The 18,009-nt window shown below is 44.6% G+C and overlaps 4 protein-coding genes across 5 annotated transcripts; 3 read left to right on the top strand and 1 right to left on the bottom strand.

The window, feature by feature from the left end:
* Positions 1–405: 405 nt before the first annotated feature.
* LOC112274213 (uncharacterized) lies at positions 406–4,548 on the top strand. The gene is made up of 7 exons (XM_024503489.3): positions 406–1,228; positions 1,322–2,348; positions 2,479–2,744; positions 2,883–2,951; positions 3,061–3,426; positions 3,575–3,661; positions 3,796–4,548. Exons 1-7 carry the CDS (start codon positions 896–898, stop codon positions 4,132–4,134), a joined length of 2,487 nt encoding a protein of 828 aa, XP_024359257.1. The 5' UTR covers positions 406–895; the 3' UTR covers positions 4,135–4,548.
* A 786-nt stretch (positions 4,549–5,334) lies between these two features.
* On the top strand, positions 5,335–7,692 carry LOC112276612 (uncharacterized). Its single transcript, XM_090246890.1, has 2 exons — positions 5,335–6,249; positions 6,774–7,692. The coding sequence occupies exons 1-2, from the start codon at positions 5,971–5,973 to the stop codon at positions 7,632–7,634; spliced, it is 1,140 nt and encodes a 379-aa protein (XP_090103016.1). The 5' UTR covers positions 5,335–5,970; the 3' UTR covers positions 7,635–7,692.
* Positions 7,693–8,067: 375 nt separating this feature from the next.
* LOC112276604 (putative LRR receptor-like serine/threonine-protein kinase At1g67720) lies at positions 8,068–13,574 on the bottom strand. Its single transcript, XM_024508068.2, has 14 exons — positions 13,422–13,574; positions 12,377–12,975; positions 11,747–12,265; positions 11,349–11,534; positions 11,182–11,253; positions 10,946–11,014; positions 10,745–10,816; positions 10,534–10,605; positions 10,169–10,398; positions 9,772–9,921; positions 9,598–9,666; positions 9,180–9,378; positions 8,835–8,970; positions 8,068–8,709 (listed from the first exon to the last, which is right to left on the bottom strand). The coding sequence occupies exons 1-14, from the start codon at positions 13,572–13,574 to the stop codon at positions 8,392–8,394; spliced, it is 2,844 nt and encodes a 947-aa protein (XP_024363836.1). The 3' UTR covers positions 8,068–8,391.
* Positions 13,575–14,555: 981 nt separating this feature from the next.
* Positions 14,556–17,973, top strand: LOC112275570 (alkylated DNA repair protein ALKBH6 homolog). 2 transcript variants are annotated; one of them, XM_024506063.3, is made up of 9 exons: positions 14,556–14,616; positions 15,247–15,538; positions 15,932–15,992; positions 16,210–16,248; positions 16,373–16,485; positions 16,588–16,699; positions 16,975–17,103; positions 17,209–17,258; positions 17,600–17,973. In XM_024506063.3, exons 2-9 carry the CDS (start codon positions 15,416–15,418, stop codon positions 17,774–17,776), a joined length of 804 nt encoding a protein of 267 aa, XP_024361831.1. In that variant the 5' UTR covers positions 14,556–14,616; positions 15,247–15,415; the 3' UTR covers positions 17,777–17,973. The 2 variants fall into 2 exon arrangements, with proteins under 2 accessions (XP_024361831.1, XP_024361823.1); XM_024506055.2 differs by lacking the exon at positions 14,556–14,616 and adding an exon at positions 14,755–14,991.
* Positions 17,974–18,009: the final 36 nt, after the last annotated feature.

The following is an 18,009-nucleotide window of genomic DNA, read 5'->3' as shown; positions in this document are numbered from 1 at the left end:
AGGAGGAAGTGGGTGACATCGATATGGGATCATCGGCATCGACATCCCCGTAAGCTCGGATTCAACTCGGAAGCCCATCCCACTAATATTAGCACTCACACCGCGTGATTTTTGGCAGGTACGCGCCGCTGTCCCCGCATCGACTCATGTTTCCAGTAGTAAATGTGGGTGGACTCGTCCCGAACCAGCTCCCGAACGGAGTTCGCCATCGCGGGATGGACATAGTGTTTCGATGTTGTCTCCGGTGCGTGCACCAACAGCGCGAAGCATTCTTAGTTTAGAATATCAATCACATTGTTCGTATGCAAGTGGACCCTCTCGTCCGTCCCTTTTTTCCATCTCCCCTATCGCCTGGTCTCGTCTGTTCTTGCTTGTGCTGGTTCAGGCCTACATGATTGGCGTGGCAGGTTTCAACTCCCGAGGACTTATAGTACTCTCCTGGGAATCACACGGGTTTTTTGAAGATAGCTGGCTGGCTGCAATGTGTGCTTGTCAACCCTTAGATTGGTTCAAAAAACTGAAGAGCTTTCGCGGACCTTCGTAGTGAACCTTCTAGTTTAGATTCAGTCTTGTTAAGTTCCGCATTGATTTTTGCCTTTTCCTGGAGAAGATTAAGGAATGCCCGTGCTTCTGCAGGATTAGTTGTGTGATGCGGGAGATTTCAGCATATCTTGGTAGCGCTTGAAGGAACCTTTGCAACCATGCCAGAGCCTACTCGGCCAGCTTTACATCGTACTTTCTCTGCTGCCTTGACATTTTGTAGAGCGCAACCTACTTGAACAGATTGCGCCGCAAAGCTGGCCTCCAGTTTGTTCTTCGGTTGTGTGTGTGCCCCTCTTCCCCCTTAACTTCGACAGATATTCTCCGGGATACGCATTTGGAGAGTCTGGTAGAAATGTATAGCTCCAGGTCGTGGAAAATAGAGAAGCCTAGGACTCCCAGGCCCGGCGGCATTCCGCAAGGGTCCGTCCTGGTGGTGCTGGATGTCACCAAGGAGGTCAGTACTGCTCCTGTGTACTGGGCGCTAGGCAATGTCGTCCGCCATGGGGACAATTTCAAGATACTTGGAATCATGACCCATTTGTGCAATCCCATGGGATTCCGCGTACGGGTGGACAAGAATAGCTGGATTGGTTCAAATGCACTCATGCTGCATCATGAACTTGCGATGAAAAAAAAATCTCTCGAAGACATTCCCCAACTCCAGGAGTGGTGCGAGAAAGCAGGGGTGAGCCCACCGATCATGTCTGTGAAGCATTCGATAGACGCATTGCGATGATATGCTTTTTAGTGTTTACTGATTCCTTGGTGTGCATTGCAGGTGAAGTTGGAACTCGATTTGAAAGCTGGTTACACGACTAAGACGATCATTGTCGATGAAGCGAAGGCTATTGGGGCTTACCACGTCGTCCTGGACAAGAGCATGAAGAGTAACAAGAAGTATTTTATCGAGCACTTGACATGTTTTGTCTCAAGGGCACGACAGAGCGGCGGAGTTGAAACCTTACGGTCCTTCTCGGTGACGAACCAGCTTCCACCTCTGCTGCCAACCCCGCCAAACTTGAGTCGGCCCGGAAACTATACCATGCCCTCATCCGGATCTATGCGGTCCATGAGCTCACTCCTGTCGAACAGCTCAAAGGACCGCAGTTCCATGGCATCTACGGTCTCCTACGACAATACGTCGAGTGATGGTTTCCTCACGCAAGATAGTGATCAGCTCTCGGGAGCGCCCTCCACGGTAGAGTCCGTTGAACGCCACCACCAAATCCAAGAAGTATACACAAACCAGTCGTCCATGCCAGTGCGAGCACTTCACGGCAGTTCGAGCGCGCAGGAAGCGAATTGCATCGAGGATTTCTCGCGCCAACCGCCAGCCGAGGTTGAAACAATGCACAATTCGGTCAACCGGCAGCCCGCTTTTCGAAAGTGGTTGGCTGAAGACGACCTCTCGGTCACTCGGTCATCATATCAGAATTCAAATGCACAGACCTTCAGTAATCGAAGCAATGGAAATGATACACTTCCAATGGCTGCCGCTCAAGAGCAATTCAGACGCACTCGTAATTATTCCGGACCCATAAATCCAGCGTCACTGTCCCTTGCATCCGCAAGAACCTTTACACCGTTGAATGTACCAGCATGGATGGATCCCAACGCGATCTTGCAGCCTTCCACTCCTTTTTCAAGGAGATCGGCACCACCGAACACCAAGCTGGCGCAGAGTTTGCCCAAGATGGTTTGGATATGGACACGCAGCAAGGAGGTAATGCAATCTGCGGTGGAGGTTGGTTGGACGAATTTTGTTTTCACCCGCAACACCAAGGACTTGGCTACTCAATTGACTTGTAAGTGCAGATCTAAAAAAAAATGCCGTCTGCCATTTCCCTTCAAAGCTTGTTAGATTGTTTCTTGCAAATTCTGTTGCTGTTTGAGTTTAGATCAACGATTAAATGCCTGGATACTCTGAGTTTGCAGCTGTTGAGTGGATTAATCCTCTAAGCTTGGAAGGAACGCAGTTTGTGAACAAAGAGGGTAAGCAAGTGGCGACTCTTGGTCAGGTGTACTCTGGCAATCAGCTACAACATCTCGTAGAGATGACGGGTAGAGCTGAGACGATTGTCATCAACGACCTCGACTGGGAGATTATCTCTCCTAAAGACATCGTTGCTGCGTTCCAAGGTCGCTGCACTAATCTTTTTGCCACGGCTAGCTGTGCTGCTGACGCCCGAGTGTATTTGGAGGTACCCTTTTGCTGCATTTCCTGATTTTCCACTGATGAAGATTCTGATTCTGATGCATTGTAATGTTATTTGTAGTTAAGGTCGGTGCCCATAGCTTAAAGATGGTAACGCCGAGAAATACGGACTTCTTATCTACAGGCTCTCGAGGTTGGCACGGATGGTGTGGTTCTTCAAACAGACAACTGCTCCGAAATCACTGCTCTCAGGGTAAACATTGTAGACACTGTTTACCAATGCTAATAATCGCCTCAAGAATTTCTCCTCTGGGTTTTGATTTGAGCCCGTAACTAAACCAAGTTTGCATTCATGAATTCAGGATTATCTCACTTCAAAGATTGTTAAGAAGCACGCCACAAATTGTTCATCAATTGAACCGCTCGTCAACAAGGCTAGTGAGCTGAAATCGATGTCAGACACAGTGTCCCTAGTGAGATCAAGAACCAACTCCTTGCACAGGGTCAGCTCAACTTCAAGGTCGGAAGCTATTCCCCGCAATGGAATTGGTCCGTCGCGTAGGTTGGTGGAGTCGCCGAAGTGTCATGCGCAGACTTCCTCTGCACTTCCAGCTCCACTAGGGTTGAGGCTCATCAACGCTACTGTCAAAAGTGTCGTTTCCGTGGGCGAAGGAGATCGAGTAGCTGTAGATCTCTGCAATTTGTTGAACCCTGGCGAAGCTTTGCTTGTAAGTTGGAATGAGCTGATCTTGTTTTCCACTTTACAACACCGCCTGTCTGTAGCGAGAGGATATGCGTGGTTTGCTCAAAATATTCTAAGCTCTGGTACGATGTTGCATTTCTTCTTATCAAACGGGATGTTTTATGTGATTTCAGGTTGGTTCTTTCTCGAAGGGCATGTTCCTGGTGCATTCTGAGGTTCAAGCCAATAATTCAAGTCGCCGATCATTTCGTGTCAATGCCGTGAGTATAATCCAAATTTTGAGAATAGCTTCCTTATGAATCATCAATCACAGTTTTTGCAAGGAATCCATTTTATTGCTGGTAGTTCATCCGAGTGGTCATGGGTGTCTCATTTACTTGCACTGTCATGGCAGGGCCCCGTTCATGCATACACAGGTATTTCTGGAGGACACATCACATACTTGTCGGAGCTAGAGTCTGGTGGCCAAGTGTTGGCAGTAGATGCTCATGGCCACTCCCGCACAGTTCTTGTGGGTCGTGTTTCGATCGAGTTGAAGCCTCTCGTCCTCGTCGTGGCGGAGGCTGAGGGGGAATGCTTCAGCGTCATGCTAGAGGACGCAGACTCAGTTCGCCTTGTTGTTCCTTCATATATGCAACATCCAGGCAGTGAAGCCATACCCGTAACCAAGCTGCAACCAGGAGACATGATCCTCTTGGGCATGGAAGTCGGCGACTACTCATACGGACAATAACGAACCTGCACTTCTATTTAGTAAAGAACAAATTCCTGTACCATCTGTGATAGGGACGATTCTGTCATGTTTTAATAGACGAGACTAGCTTTGCTTTCCAAGCTCTGCTGTGGTTGGCATGCGATAGACTTCGAAATATCTTCTATCGCCCTTTGATTTCGTGAATCTCAAAATCACGATTGTTGATGCAGTTGGCCTCTGTACAGTTTCCTCTGATCAATCATCAGCAGCAGAGCGTGCGAGTTACGAAACTTCTACCAATCATAAATCAGTAGGTGCTTTTTCCAACATCTGGACTAAGTGGATTCCAGCAGCATTATGCTGACATGTAAAGGCCCTATGTCACTGTACTTTAAATGTTAATGCGACTGAAAACTGTTGCGAAGTTCTATAACTTGAGCTGCATTTTGAGTCTTTCGGAGTGTGAAACTGGAGATTGGGTTTCGAGATCACAATATAGGCCACAGCTGTAGCTTCCTCTGGAGCCTTGCAACATCTGCCCTACGGTGCATTCTTGCAACATCTTCCCTACGGTGCATTCTTCTGTAAAATCCAAATTCTGAATAACGCCTGCAAAGTAACTATCCATTTGTTCGTGACCTCAATTACTTTCAACGACAAAAGATTAAACGCTATCTTGCATGAAGAGAATCTGAGAACATTAATTTAATGAAGTGCTTCTCATTGTCCCAGCACATTGGTATTTTAACTTAAGGTTCTAAAAATGCTCGACTATGGCAGCTTCCACAATGAACCTGATGAGCGTGTTCCTATTTACAGTTAGTAGAGGTACCTATTGAGGTGCCTGATAACAGTTGCCATCACATCTTGATGAGTTAGTGACCTCACAACATAACCAATAGCACAAACATTAATCTCTAATCCAGCATATCTGATATCAACTCCAGCTCTGAATATAGTGAAGTCACATTATATTCGCTAGATTCAGAGTTCGAGTTGGTATCAAATACTTATAGGAAGATCTTGTCTCTCGGATTGCGAAAGGGAGCCCCTGTTTTGTCAACAAATAGAAACCTAAGGTGATCAGTTGACGATGGAGAATGGCTCCGAAGAGGTCCTTCACGTGGAAACTATTTAAGCTCACTGCCGTGACAGATGCTGCATAAGCCTAAAGCCTAAACTATTTTAAGGAGTCCGCTCACAGCATGCACCAGTAATCGATGGGAGGCTTATTTTGATCAGTCACAACTTTTACACTGTCACTGAAATCGTTTCAAATACCACCCTCGGTGCACGACCCTTCATGCACCAACCGTTCTCCTCCGAAACTTTGTCTCCTCTCTAGGCGGTATCTCGAAAGATGCTTGTTTGGCTGAGGGGAGAGTCGGACGGAAATTATCGTCGTGATCTCTTGAGGACTGTCAGGAGGGTTTTTGAGTGACGTGCTGCAAGGATCGGAAGAATTAAATAGCTGGAAGAAAACAGAGAAATGTGCAAAAGGAGCTCAAAAATAACAGCGGCAAATAGTTAAACTAGAGACTACAGAGAGAGCTTGGGATCTTTGATTGCAAGCAGCCTGCGACTTCGAGGGTAAACGGAGGATAGGATTGACGCGATTAATCGTCGTGAGAAACATGACCAATGTACTAGTAATTGCCCTTTGTCAAATCGATGGATCCTGCCATCCTCTAATTGATGCCTTGGCATCTTCACGACATGGTTTCTACGCAAGCAAGTACTTTTCCGACACCGAGGGAATTAATTGACATGATAATGAACATGAGGGCCACTCTCATGTAAAGCTTATATGGAGAGTTTTGAAGAAGAATTGCAAAGTGTGAGATAATATTGACAATCTGTAGCTTGGTGGTTGTGATGGAATCCCACCACTGCAGTAAGAGCAGGATACCTCAAGCCCCCTGGGTGCTTTACTTTGATGGAGCTTCCAGGAAACCTTCAGCGCATGGGGGCTTGGGCGTGGTTATTAAAAACAGCAAAGGGCAGGTAGTGGAGGAGGTGAGGGAGTTCTTAGGTGGAGGTATCTCGTCGGGGTTGGCGAAATATAAAGCGCTGCTTGCTGGGTTGAAAAAGGCCAACTCCCTGCAAGTGAAGCACCTGCTCGTCAAAGGCAACTCGCAGCTATTAATCAACCAGGTTATGATTGTTCCTCTTATATACCTATCTTTGCTCATTTCATTCATGTGGCACACCTTTCCTTCCAGTTAGAGAGAAAAAATAGATATATATATATATATATATATATATATATAGGAACAAATTACGCCACATCTGATAGCTGAAGAATTAGAAACTAATAATATATATATATATATATATGTAAATATGTTTAAGACACATCAACAGGATCGACGTGAACCTAGTTGCGATCCTTGAGCTGACCGCCTTGTCCTCTAGAAGGACACAGTTGTTGACTCAAAATTTTCGGTAGATACCATGGTAGACGAGTAACCCTATGCAGCATGTAATTTTCACATTCAAAAAACAGAGGTTTGCAATCACGAATATACAACAGCAATGTCTACATCAAGAATTTGCAAATACAAGTACACGGTCAATTCTCTCGTGAAGCTTCAGGGGTTTGTTGCTCTTAACTTCACATCAATGCAAATCCATCCTTGATCGGCGTTTAATCGGAATGAGGCCTTTTATTCTTGCAGGTGGTGGGACGCTGGACTATCAAGGACACCCATCTTCGAGACCACCTGAAAAAGGTGTGGGCGATCTCGAAGGAGTTTGACAGTCTCCTCATGGAGTTCATCTCCAAGGATCAGAATACACACGCCGGCCGCATCGCAAACGAAGCCATTGACAAAGATCTGCAAATCCAGGAAGTTATGACAGAGTATTTTAATCGAGGTATGAGTAATTGGCCAGTTGCACAGTTCAGGGAGCCGGTTCTCATTTCGCCACCCTCACGAGTATCGACAACTCTTTCAACTATAAACCCTCGACCAGTGTCTCCTGATTCTCAATCTGACTTTGACATGAAGAAAGACTCGCCCATTGCAGGGTCGAGGCCCTTATCTTTATTCCTCCAGACATTGATTACGAGGAGGAAAGCTCATGCCAATTCACTGCAGGCTCGTGTTAAGTCCCGCTTAGACGACATCCAGACTTCCAATTCTAACGTCACTAGAATAATCAAGAACTTTAGTCACAAACTTAAATCAGATGGTTTCTGGAACCAGGACCCCGACAGGTTGTCGATCTATGATGAATCCAGCTCCACTGAAAGCGAAGGGCAGGGTTGCTTCGAAACCTTTACTCCAGAAGCTACAGGTCCAGTCCCTTCGGCTTCGGCCATGGTAACGTCGGACGAGAACAACGAGAGCGACGAAGGGGAAGATGTAGACAGCGACTTCTCAAAGCTCTCATTAGACTCTCCTCCCTTGCAGTGCACCACATCATCATCTAGGATAGCGGATGCTGTGGCTGCAGATCTTTGCGCGGTCCAATTGTCCGAAGCCGACTACGATCGTCTTGTGTCTGCTGTGATCGACAGGTTGAAGAAGACCTAACTAGCTTAACCCACCAGTTCATTCCTTCATGTTAATCCAAGGTTATCTCTAGTCTTCAGAGGTTGTTTCACGTTGTCTTCTGTCATGGATGTGGCGTTCACTGGAAACGTCCACTAAGATGAAAATATTGAAAATCTGAGGGTTCATGGCTGACATAAGCTGTCTATCAAGGGCTGGTGTTGGTGCTCGACGACATTACTGACAAAATTCAATCGGATCGGCGTTTCACAACCATTTTATTCCCTCGTCGACGTAAGTAAATATCAGATAATCGCACTTAGCTACCACTTCTAAACATTGTCCAGCTGGAACAAATGCACTGAACCAACTCTGTTAAACGCCATCCTTAAAGCACGGACAAAACACAGCATTCACGAGGGACCAAAAACGACACCCAGGAATTAGCAAATGAGTCAAAGTAGAGTGCATGAAATGATGAGAAAAGAGGAGAGAAAATGATTATTTCAACGATATAAGTAGCTCTGTGTTCTTGGTAATATATGTAGGAATCGATGCACAAAATCATGGAACCTACATCAGCGGTACCAGTATCCATTCTTATGATTCAAGAAGATTGAGATGTAATTAACAAGCTTTGGCCGTCATTCTCCTGCACCTGTTTGTCAAATGCCCACCATTCAACATTACCTTGTCCAAACCAAAGAAACTATGCAGAAAAGTGTGCATGCAACAGGCCCAATATCTCACAGCGCAAAACAAACAGCGATGCAGGATATATAGCCCCTCTGCAGCGTCATCATCTCGGAGATAGCACTGTTCCATTTGTGGAATATGCATTGGACGAGTGATCGGAAGAGCTCAGGAGATTTTGCTTGTGTGAGGACTCACGCTGGCCGCGAGACGAATGTTCAGTCTGAGAGCCTTCCAACATGATGGCGGTGCGGATCTCTCGAACCACTTCAGTCATGGTAGGTCTGTGGATAGATTTGGGTTCAACACTCCGCAAGGCGATCTCTACAAATCGCATCAGAGACTCCGGGTTGGGATTGGAGGCTCTTACGGCCGAGTCCAAGATTTTATCGAGGTTGTTACCAGTTTCCATAGTCATTCGAACCTGCGAGGTAGGATGACTGTCTTGTTAACTGTCATGGCAAGCAATTCGGGCCACATTGTGTTGTCTATCAGAGTTGATAAACTGGGTATCGAATGGAGTGGAGTGGAAAGAAGATGATTACTTACCCATGAGCAGAGATTCCATTCGTCTCGGTTGGCAAGCTTGGGATTAATGGGTATCCGCCCAGTCAGCAATTCTAGAAGCACTACACCAAAGCTGAACACATCGCTTTTGAGGGTCAGCTTTTGAGTGTCGTAATACCTGCACGTGTACATTGAATTGTTCGCCTAGCATCACCTGTCAGCATAAAGCACTCGGACCAGAAGCTTCGAACCTGACAAATTCAGATTAATGAAGTGTTAGCCGCTGAAGGGACGTCAGCTAAACCTTTGGCCTTAAACGCAACACTATCGAATAAAGAGTCTCTGCTATGAGAATTAGCATTCCACAAGCAAACAGGTTATACTCACTGGGGGTCAAGATACCCAGCTGTTCCTTTCACAAAGGTGGAAACATGCGTGGCATTCTGGAGAGGCCCTCTTCTTGAGAGGCCAAAGTCGGCAACCATAGCAACTTCTGGGTGGTCGGGGCCCGTGAGTAGGATATTGCTGCTCTTTACGTCACGATGCATAATACTCGGATTACACATAGTGTGCAGATACTCCAACCCTGTGACACAATTCGATCAGCACTGAAAGATCCAGAGCGTATCTACTCACAAGAAACCTGAATGGATATTTCGAAACTTAGCTTCATCCACGAGCCTAATGAACATGCTGTGTACTACGGCATGTAATGTGCAATCTTACATTCAAAAGCTGGCCCTCAAGACCTACAAGCCGTAGTAAATACCGAGTGGTGGACGAGATGGACTATCTAAATAATTACCTTCTGCTGTATTAAGAGCGATTTTCAAGCGCATTCTCCAGTCGAGGTATATAATATTCTCTGGAGTTCCTGGTAGGCCAGATTCAATTGATCAATTTCAGTTGGGTGCTACGGCATGTAATGTGCAATCTTACATACAAAGAAGGTGACAGAGTTTTCAGTTCAATGATTCACCGTGTAGCTGATCATGTAAGGAGCCATTTTGAACGTATTCATAGACCAGGATCTGTTTATTTTTTTGATGACAGTATCCAATTAATGCCACCAAGTTTTTGTGTTGAACTCTAGATAAAAGATCAACCTGCACCTCAACCATGTTTTCATCTGCAATCAGTGACAGTATATTATGAAACTACGCAAGTCTCAATGGCAGGTATATAACAGATTGAATGGCAGTGGGTACGTTGCATATGTTCTCGCGCAAGTCGTAGTAGAATAGAGTACCAGGTCCAGAGCTAAACTCGTGTGTAAAATCCTTTCACAACAAGACTCTCGCTATTATATTGCCCACGCACCTTTACACATGGATTTCTAGAAAAGTAAACAAATATAAAGAGAGAATAAGAATTACCAGACTGACGGGGACCAAAATTAGCAAAAGGTATGGTTTCCTGGGTGGCTTCACGATGATATCGACGATAGCCAAAGCAAACCCCTGCAATAATTAAAACAAGCAACAAGACACCACCTACACTGGCTCCAATAACAGCGACTAGATTTGATTGTGCAGGTTTCGAGGAGTTGGAAGTGACGCCCATACCGTCGCAGCCACTATTCCGGAACTGGTTTCCAGGACAAAACCTGAGATAGACGCAACCGATTACAAATAGGCTCTCAGAAGCCAGGACTTGTTCAGTTTATAAGTGTAAAGAAAGAAGCAAGTTTCTATCATCATAAGCACAAAACTTTAGGCATGGAATTGGAGGAAATACTTACGAAAACAGCAATGTATTCGATGAAAGAAGCTTCGGTGGAATATTACCGCTGAAGTTGTTGTTTTGCACAGATCTGCAATTACAGGAGCAGCGTTCTGGCTTAAGAGGAGCAACACCTTTGGAACTATGGGGTAAGCTGAACAGTCACAGTATTGATGTTGAATGTGCAAATGAATGTTTCACAGATGTTTAAGGGTATGCACGTCGCTTACAACTCCATGAGCTGTGAGAAGGATGTCAACCATTCAGGGAGGGCTTCGCTTAAATTGTTATTCTCCAAGCGTCTGATCATATCACAATCTCAAATGAAACAATAAAAACCATAACCAAATAACTTCAAAAGGAGTATGTAATAGCTTAAGGCTGAATTTGACACGTACTAATAAATTGTAGACAACAGCAATGGAACTTACAAAATTTTCAGGTTTTTCAATGGCGATAAATCTGGCGATGACCCTACGAATGAGTTGTGGCTGAGGGACCTGTAAGAAAAATAACAGTGGATCTAAATCAGAAAGATTTCAGTTCACAATCCTTATTGGCTTCTGAAAGAGGTTTGTTTCATCAATAAGCCCTCATCGTAAATTTTGTTTTTGCAGCAGCAGACAAATCTAGGTTGTAAGCAATTTCTAAAAGATAGAAGACTCACAAATTGGTCAGAGCGAGGGGATCCGCAAAGCTAGGGGATATGGAACCATTCAAATTGTATCCCGTCAAGTTTCTGAGCATCATACACAGAAGTGTTGGAGGTGTTAGAAGTAGGATCATTTAACTTCGCCCTTCTCCTAATGTGAGAGCATGGTACCAATCACTTACACTTCTATAATTTCAGGTGCTGCTAGCTCTTGATTTCCTTGGCTACATTTGACCCACGGATGTGAGGTAGGAAGGCATGGGTCGCCCGTCCACTCGGTGAGATTCATGGTCGCCTTGGTGATTTCAATTGCAAGAACTACACGATATCCAACCGATTGATTTAACGACTTGATCATAGCATGTTGCCTACACCATAGCCAGATTAACTGCATATCACCTTCAGTGAAGCTTGGCTTCAATTGCAGACAAATAAATTGGCAGACTTGATCTAAACCTTTGATGTTGCTGAGGACGATTTGTGGACGATTGTGAAACAAAATAAGATTCAGGGTCTAGGTTTTGGGTCTAGTTTGCACGTTATAACACGAGGAACTTACCATCCCGCTCGATCGTTCTTTCAAGTCGAAGATTCGAAACTGTGTAAAGCTCCAAGGCGACCAAAATTCAAAAGTCGAAGATTCAAAATGGGCCCTTTCTGTGAAACCGCAGTAGGATACAAAACAACCTGGGTAGTTGGGCCAATCGTCTGATCAGACGATGACCACCCCAACACCTGAAATGGTTTCGGTGGATTGGTGGCATTGAAAGGATTCACCAACGTCGGGGATAAGCCGCGACTGACAGAGATATAAAATTGTCTCGTCGTCATCGTGGCCGACGCATCCAGTTCAGCAAAGTGGAGTATAAGAAGCGTTGAGTAATAAGTCTCAGAACCTGGCGCTAGCACGTAAGATGTGAGATTACCGGTTGTGGTAACCGCAGTCTGCAGGACTGCAGAAGGGGGTTCTAAAGGGGTTTGCAAGCCATTAATGGCAGTTGCAGTGGCCAAGGATTGTACCGGCTTGGCTGTAGATCGTAAGTAACTGGAAGAAGAGCCCTCTGGGTGCCAGTAACGGTCGTAAGCATCAGATGGAGACCTACCAAAACGTAAACAAAGTATGCACAATTGTCAAGTTTTGCCTTAAACCCTAAACTCCTACCTGAGCTTATCTTCAAGATTTAAGTTTGAATGATTCAAGGACATGCACCTGATCAGAACATTGCCACCAAAATTTATCCTCGTTCGTGTCGTCATAAACTTCCTCTCCTCCACATACTTTCTAAGGCTTGTAGTTGACGTTAGGTAGGCATTCGTAACCAGCTTCAACGAGATCGCTGAAATGAAAGGAGTGGACTCCGAACCATCTCGCACCAGACACAGGAAAGTAGTGTTACCCTGGGCGATGTAAACGAGCTCTTTGTACACCAATCCAGTTAAAGTCCTGGTAATGTTTCCAACAATAGTCCCCTCAAGTGCCAATTGGAACGTGGGGGGCTTAAGGCTATTGTCGAAGTTTTCAAAGGCGAAGGAAGCTCTTAGCAAGTAGGTTTTATTCTTTATCACAGGCAGAGTGTAGCAATTCTTGGTGAATCGGTAGTCAGGGAAGGATCTTAAGGATTTCAGTTCGCCATAGTTTGATGCGTTGGATGTCCTAAGATTTGTCTGGCTTTCGCCTGTAGAAATGAAGGGCACGTCCGACACCCATTGGATTTCCGATACTGGGTCAGTGTAACTAGAGCTTGATCCGCAATCGATATTAAGACCATCTGCAGATTGAATCACAGGTTTTAGCCATCTCCAATTCAACTGCAGAATTTCAATAAATCAGTCTCAACAGATTGCTCACTGCACCGACTCACAAGGCACCAAAACCAGCCTCAACATACCCACATCACGCAGCTCCTAGATATTCTATACCAAAGAATCCGTTAAAACTGTTTTAGGTTTGCGGTATCCAATTCCGAAACCTCTTCACAAAGCCGCATGGCCTCCCGAGCGGGACGACCCATCTAAACTATCTAGATGATATAAAGCTCTGGAATATGCTAGTAGTGATCGAAACACCACAAGACAGACAAGCACGGGAAGGACAGGAAACTGTAGGGCACGTCTCCTAGATTCTACACATACACGATTTGCGGTAGGAGTCACGTCACACATTGATGGATTGGTCCAAGTCGCTGAATCATCGATAATCTAGACACAGTGATCGGTACCCCAGAAGGATTAGAGATGAAGCCTAACGTCGATACCTGGTTGATCCAGCAAGAGGCGCTTGGCTCCACCAGCACACAACCAGCACTGCAACCAAAATTCGAATGCGAGTAGAGTTCGACATGGATTGCTGACACCGGATTCCCGCTCCCCTCAGTTGAAGCATCCGCCCTCTCTCGCGAATGCAGCATCGCGGCTCAGGATTCATTAGTCTTGCCGAAGCCGAAACCTCCGATGTATCTAGATTTTCTGTCGGTAGAGGTCGGCACCATCCCTATCCATCTTTCGTACCAGAATAGTGTGACCAACATGATAGTAACCAGATAGAAACAAAACGCATCAAATCTGATCGACTTAATCCAGCAAACAAACAAACAAACAAACAAAGGAACTAAAGCTGTGATTCAATCTGCGAAGGGTCGGTTGCGCTACACCGAAGCGCAATGGGCTTGAAACAACTTTGTTTCATGATATTGCAAAAAACATGAGATTAATTCAATGCATACGATGCATTGGTTTTCTGGGTCTGATTGGTTATACCAACTATATAAGTATATGTAGGATTGTAATATAAAGCTTTTACTGACAAAGACTTTACATGTACATCCAGATAAGGAATGGCCTGAATTTTTTTTTCTCGAAATGATGTAAAAAATGTTTTTCAACTGAAGAATGATTTCAGTTTCTGTTCTCCTTTCAAGTTTCGATCTCTAACTCACACTAAAATCTAAAATAAAACACATAAATTATTTAAGCAGTTTTATTTATACATTTCTTTTATTTATTTTTTTAAATGTGAAAACTTCAATTCCTGTACATCGAAACTTGTTAACCATTGCACTAATTCTCTGAAATATAATCCATTATATTACATTTTCTCGAATAACAATAAGATAATTGTTAGTATTGTTAATTAACATAGTCACCATCTTAATATTCCCACGTTACGCTGTATGAGGCGACACTTCCGCTCCTAAGGGGGAAGGCATGGTCATAGCCCATCCCCGTCCTTCCAATCAACTCACGTGGCATCTCAAACCTCCAGAATCCGACACCTGTCGCGTTAGTCCCCGCTTCGGCGAGCCTGTCGCCAGGCTCGGTCTCAGCTTCGGCAGGCTCTGTTTCCAGGCTCGGGTAATGATGCCGGTCGAGGTGTTTAAATCGAGGCTTAAGTCACATCAGGGCTACTCGAACAGTAGGGATTTTGATGAACCAGTTCTTTTATTTGTGGTGGTAGGTGCGATCTTTGTGTAGGCGTAGCCTCAGTGACTTAAATTCAGTCGAAAATGCTTAATTTCCTTTACACTAGGTGGATTGTCGGTGGAATCTTAGCCCAAACAGGCTTACAATGGGTGTTTTACTCGTGCTCGTAGAAGCTCGAAGAATGAGTGCACGCCTTATTCTCAGAAGCAAGCACGGATTTTAAGGAATTCGTTGAAATTTAAATATATACATTGATGGACTATGATTTTATGCAATTGAAGCAAAGAGTCTGCAAGAGATGATTGTGTGTAGTGGGGCGTTTGTCAGCCTTGACTTTATTAGCACGACGATGATTTTCAAGTTATACATGAACGTCTACTAGGTGCATGAGTTAGGTGATTCACGGTATGTACGGTGCATACTAGAGATTCCGCATCAACTGGTTGCTAGCTCTTAGATCTGATGTCAGAAAACGTATGTTTTTTACGTATTTGTCATGCAGAGGTGGGTGCTGTTTTGAAATCTATCTTCTGCTTAAGGTCTCTATCATTGACCTAAATAGGTTTTTATCGTCTCAGGCACCGTCAAACCTCTGTGAAGCAAGAAACTGCGTCGCTTGATGCCAATATGCTGATGTTCAATTTTGCGGATTTGTAACAGGTCTGTGATCTGAGTTAAAAACCGACTGTTACTTTTCGTTCGAGATTGCACTACCCGTCGAGGAACCAAAGCGAAGCTTAGGCTTCTTCGCAACGGCCCTGCAACAGAGGCACAGGCAGAAGGAAGGCAAAGCCAAGGCAGGAAGAGAGGGAGGGAGGGAGGGATCACGATGCGGGGGGCGACGCCACCATCGTCATCGCTGCCCAATAGGTTTCGCGTAGGAGAGGTGCCCACCATTTACTACGTCCCCGATTTCGTTTCAGCGGCGGAGGAGGCTTCACTCGTGCAGGAGGTGCATCCTTGCGTCCATCGCATTCATCCGTGATGCGCCTTTTTCCTTGCAACGATCGCATTAATGCCTTTGAGTAGAATTGTTTGTTGAGAGTTTGATCGATCCCATGATCAGGTTGCGTTGTGAGTATTGTTAGGGGGGCGAAAGAGCAAAAACATTCGTGATGATCTTGCCCAGTGGCTGTGGGGTTCGTGATTCGAGGAGAGAGTCTTACGTTGTGAATATATGTATATGAATTTCTGCTAGTTCCATAGGAGAGGGCTTTCCATCTTTCATAACTAAGAGCCCTCTATGTCTTCGGTACTTGTGAATTCCTCTGGACGCCGTAGGAGATACGTGATCATGTGTTGCTTTATTGTGCTTCCTGTAATTTGAATGGGATTGTCGATGCAGGTGCAAGTTGCCCCAGTGGCCAAGTGGAAAACCCTTAAAAATCGCCGGCTCCAGAACTGGGGTTAGCCATTACAGCTTTTACTTGTTTGCATCTGTTGAACTCAGATTTCTTTGTCTAGATTTGAATTTGAAAACCTTGGTATCTGCCTGAGGATTGCATCCATATGCCATCAGGAATATGATAGCCGTAGCGCTGATGGGTGATTTCTCATTTCCCTGTTTATCTTCTTGAGTTCAACGCGGTGTATCTGACAGCATGAGAAGGGCTTCATGAGCAGGAGGCGTCGTGCACGAGAAAGGCCTAATATCACAGCCCAGTAAGTACCTATTGGGCATTGCAAGATAACGTCGAGTAGCGTCTCAAATCTTGGATTGCAGTAGCCGTAATAATTCTGATACAATGTTACCTCGAAGATGTGCTGAGGTGCGCATTGAATGCAGTTCCGGCATGGTTGAGCTCTATAACCGAGAAGATAGCAAAAGAGACGAATCTATTTCCTGCTCCTATCAATCACGTCCTTGTGAACGAATACCTGCCTGGGCAAGGAATCACGGTGTGTGCATTTGGACCTCTATACTTCCATTTGCACGTCTCTTGTCGTCCTTACGAGTAACGGCAACCCTGTCACTAACTATACAAATGCTCGTAAACGCAGTCTCATCAAGACGGTCCAGTGTATTACCCTGTGGTGGCTATCCTATCACTCGGAGCTCCGACTCTAATGCACTTTACTCCTCATGTCCGTTTGACTGAAGCAAATAATGATGGTTGGTGCTCCCTGAGAATAAGATCTGAACGCTGACCCTGCGTATTCTAGTATGTCCATTCTTACGTTGGGGTTGGAAAGTCTAATGCCCTGCTCTTAGTTCATTTATACATACGTCTGAATGTTGGACTAGTCTTGAGCATTGTAAATTCCTGCTCGGAAATATCACGGGATGCACATGTGCATTCACAGATGTATATTTATTTTTTCATTTAGGTAGGACATGAATTTGTTTGTAAGAAAATATTGCTTTGACAGTAGATGACCTATTTTCAGAAAATCCAGACGGGCTGCTCGAGCCATCCCAAAAAACACAAGGCGGGAGAGATCATCCAGTTCAAGCTACTTGCTCATTAGTGTTAATGCCCAGAAGCTTATTGGTCTTCAAAGATTCTGCCTATACAGGTAAAAGCAGAAGTCTACCCAGGGCAACTCTGATGTTTTGTTGATTTCGTAAGTGGAAGTTGAGCTGGGATTAAGCCAAGTCATAATGTTTTGCTGCGTGTGAAGAATATCTGCACGGGATTGACGAGGCTTACGAAGATCTTCTTAATAACAAGGTATGATTCAGTCTCCATTTAAGCCGATGCGAGCAACCTCACTTTACTGCCTCGTCCCCTGTCTCTGCATTCAGTGGCGTGTACCAAACAGTGATGCAATTCTTATTCAATGTGTTTGCAAACTAAGGGCTTCAGTAAAGCGCACTAATTAATTCCATAACCTAATTGTTGAGACCATAGAGCCTAAATTGTGGAGAAAATGATGTATTTGTCAAGTGCTTTAATACTACTGGTATTCACTGAGATGTTCACAGACATAATCAACTCAAGTTGAGAATTATCTCGTATCTTTCGTTACACATCCATTTGCGAAACCGTAAATATGCAATGCTTTCTTTCAGGTGGTGAATTTGGATGCTTACCTTTCGCATGTAAGCAGTAGAAATGACGGGATAGCAGAGGATTCAAGACTTGGAGATGTTGCTGAGGAGAAGGATATGCTTAGAAGGACAGGTACTCGGGTGTCGCTCACATGTCGACATGTGCCGAAAGTGTACAAGAATTTCCTTCGACTATAGGAGTCAATCTTCCGCTAAGCGACTTGTGCACTAAAAGTTTATCATAAAACAATGGATTACAACCTTTGCTTTTGCATGTATAATATATATATATATATATATATATATATATATATATATATGTATTCATACAATAATTTTGTATGAAAGAAACCCAGTGTATTAATATTACAAATGTCATGTTTGTTCAAAAATTAGATATGTGACATGTTACTATTCTATGTAGTAGGTCA

The sequence above is a fragment of the Physcomitrium patens genome, chromosome 2 (genome assembly GCF_059467195.1).
Source record: "Physcomitrium patens ecotype Gransden chromosome 2, ASM5946719v1, whole genome shotgun sequence".
NCBI classification, from domain to species: Eukaryota; Viridiplantae; Streptophyta; class Bryopsida; order Funariales; family Funariaceae; genus Physcomitrium; species Physcomitrium patens.
The sequence above is the reverse complement of the archived record's forward strand: the minus strand, read 5'-3'. Positions and strand labels throughout refer to the sequence as shown.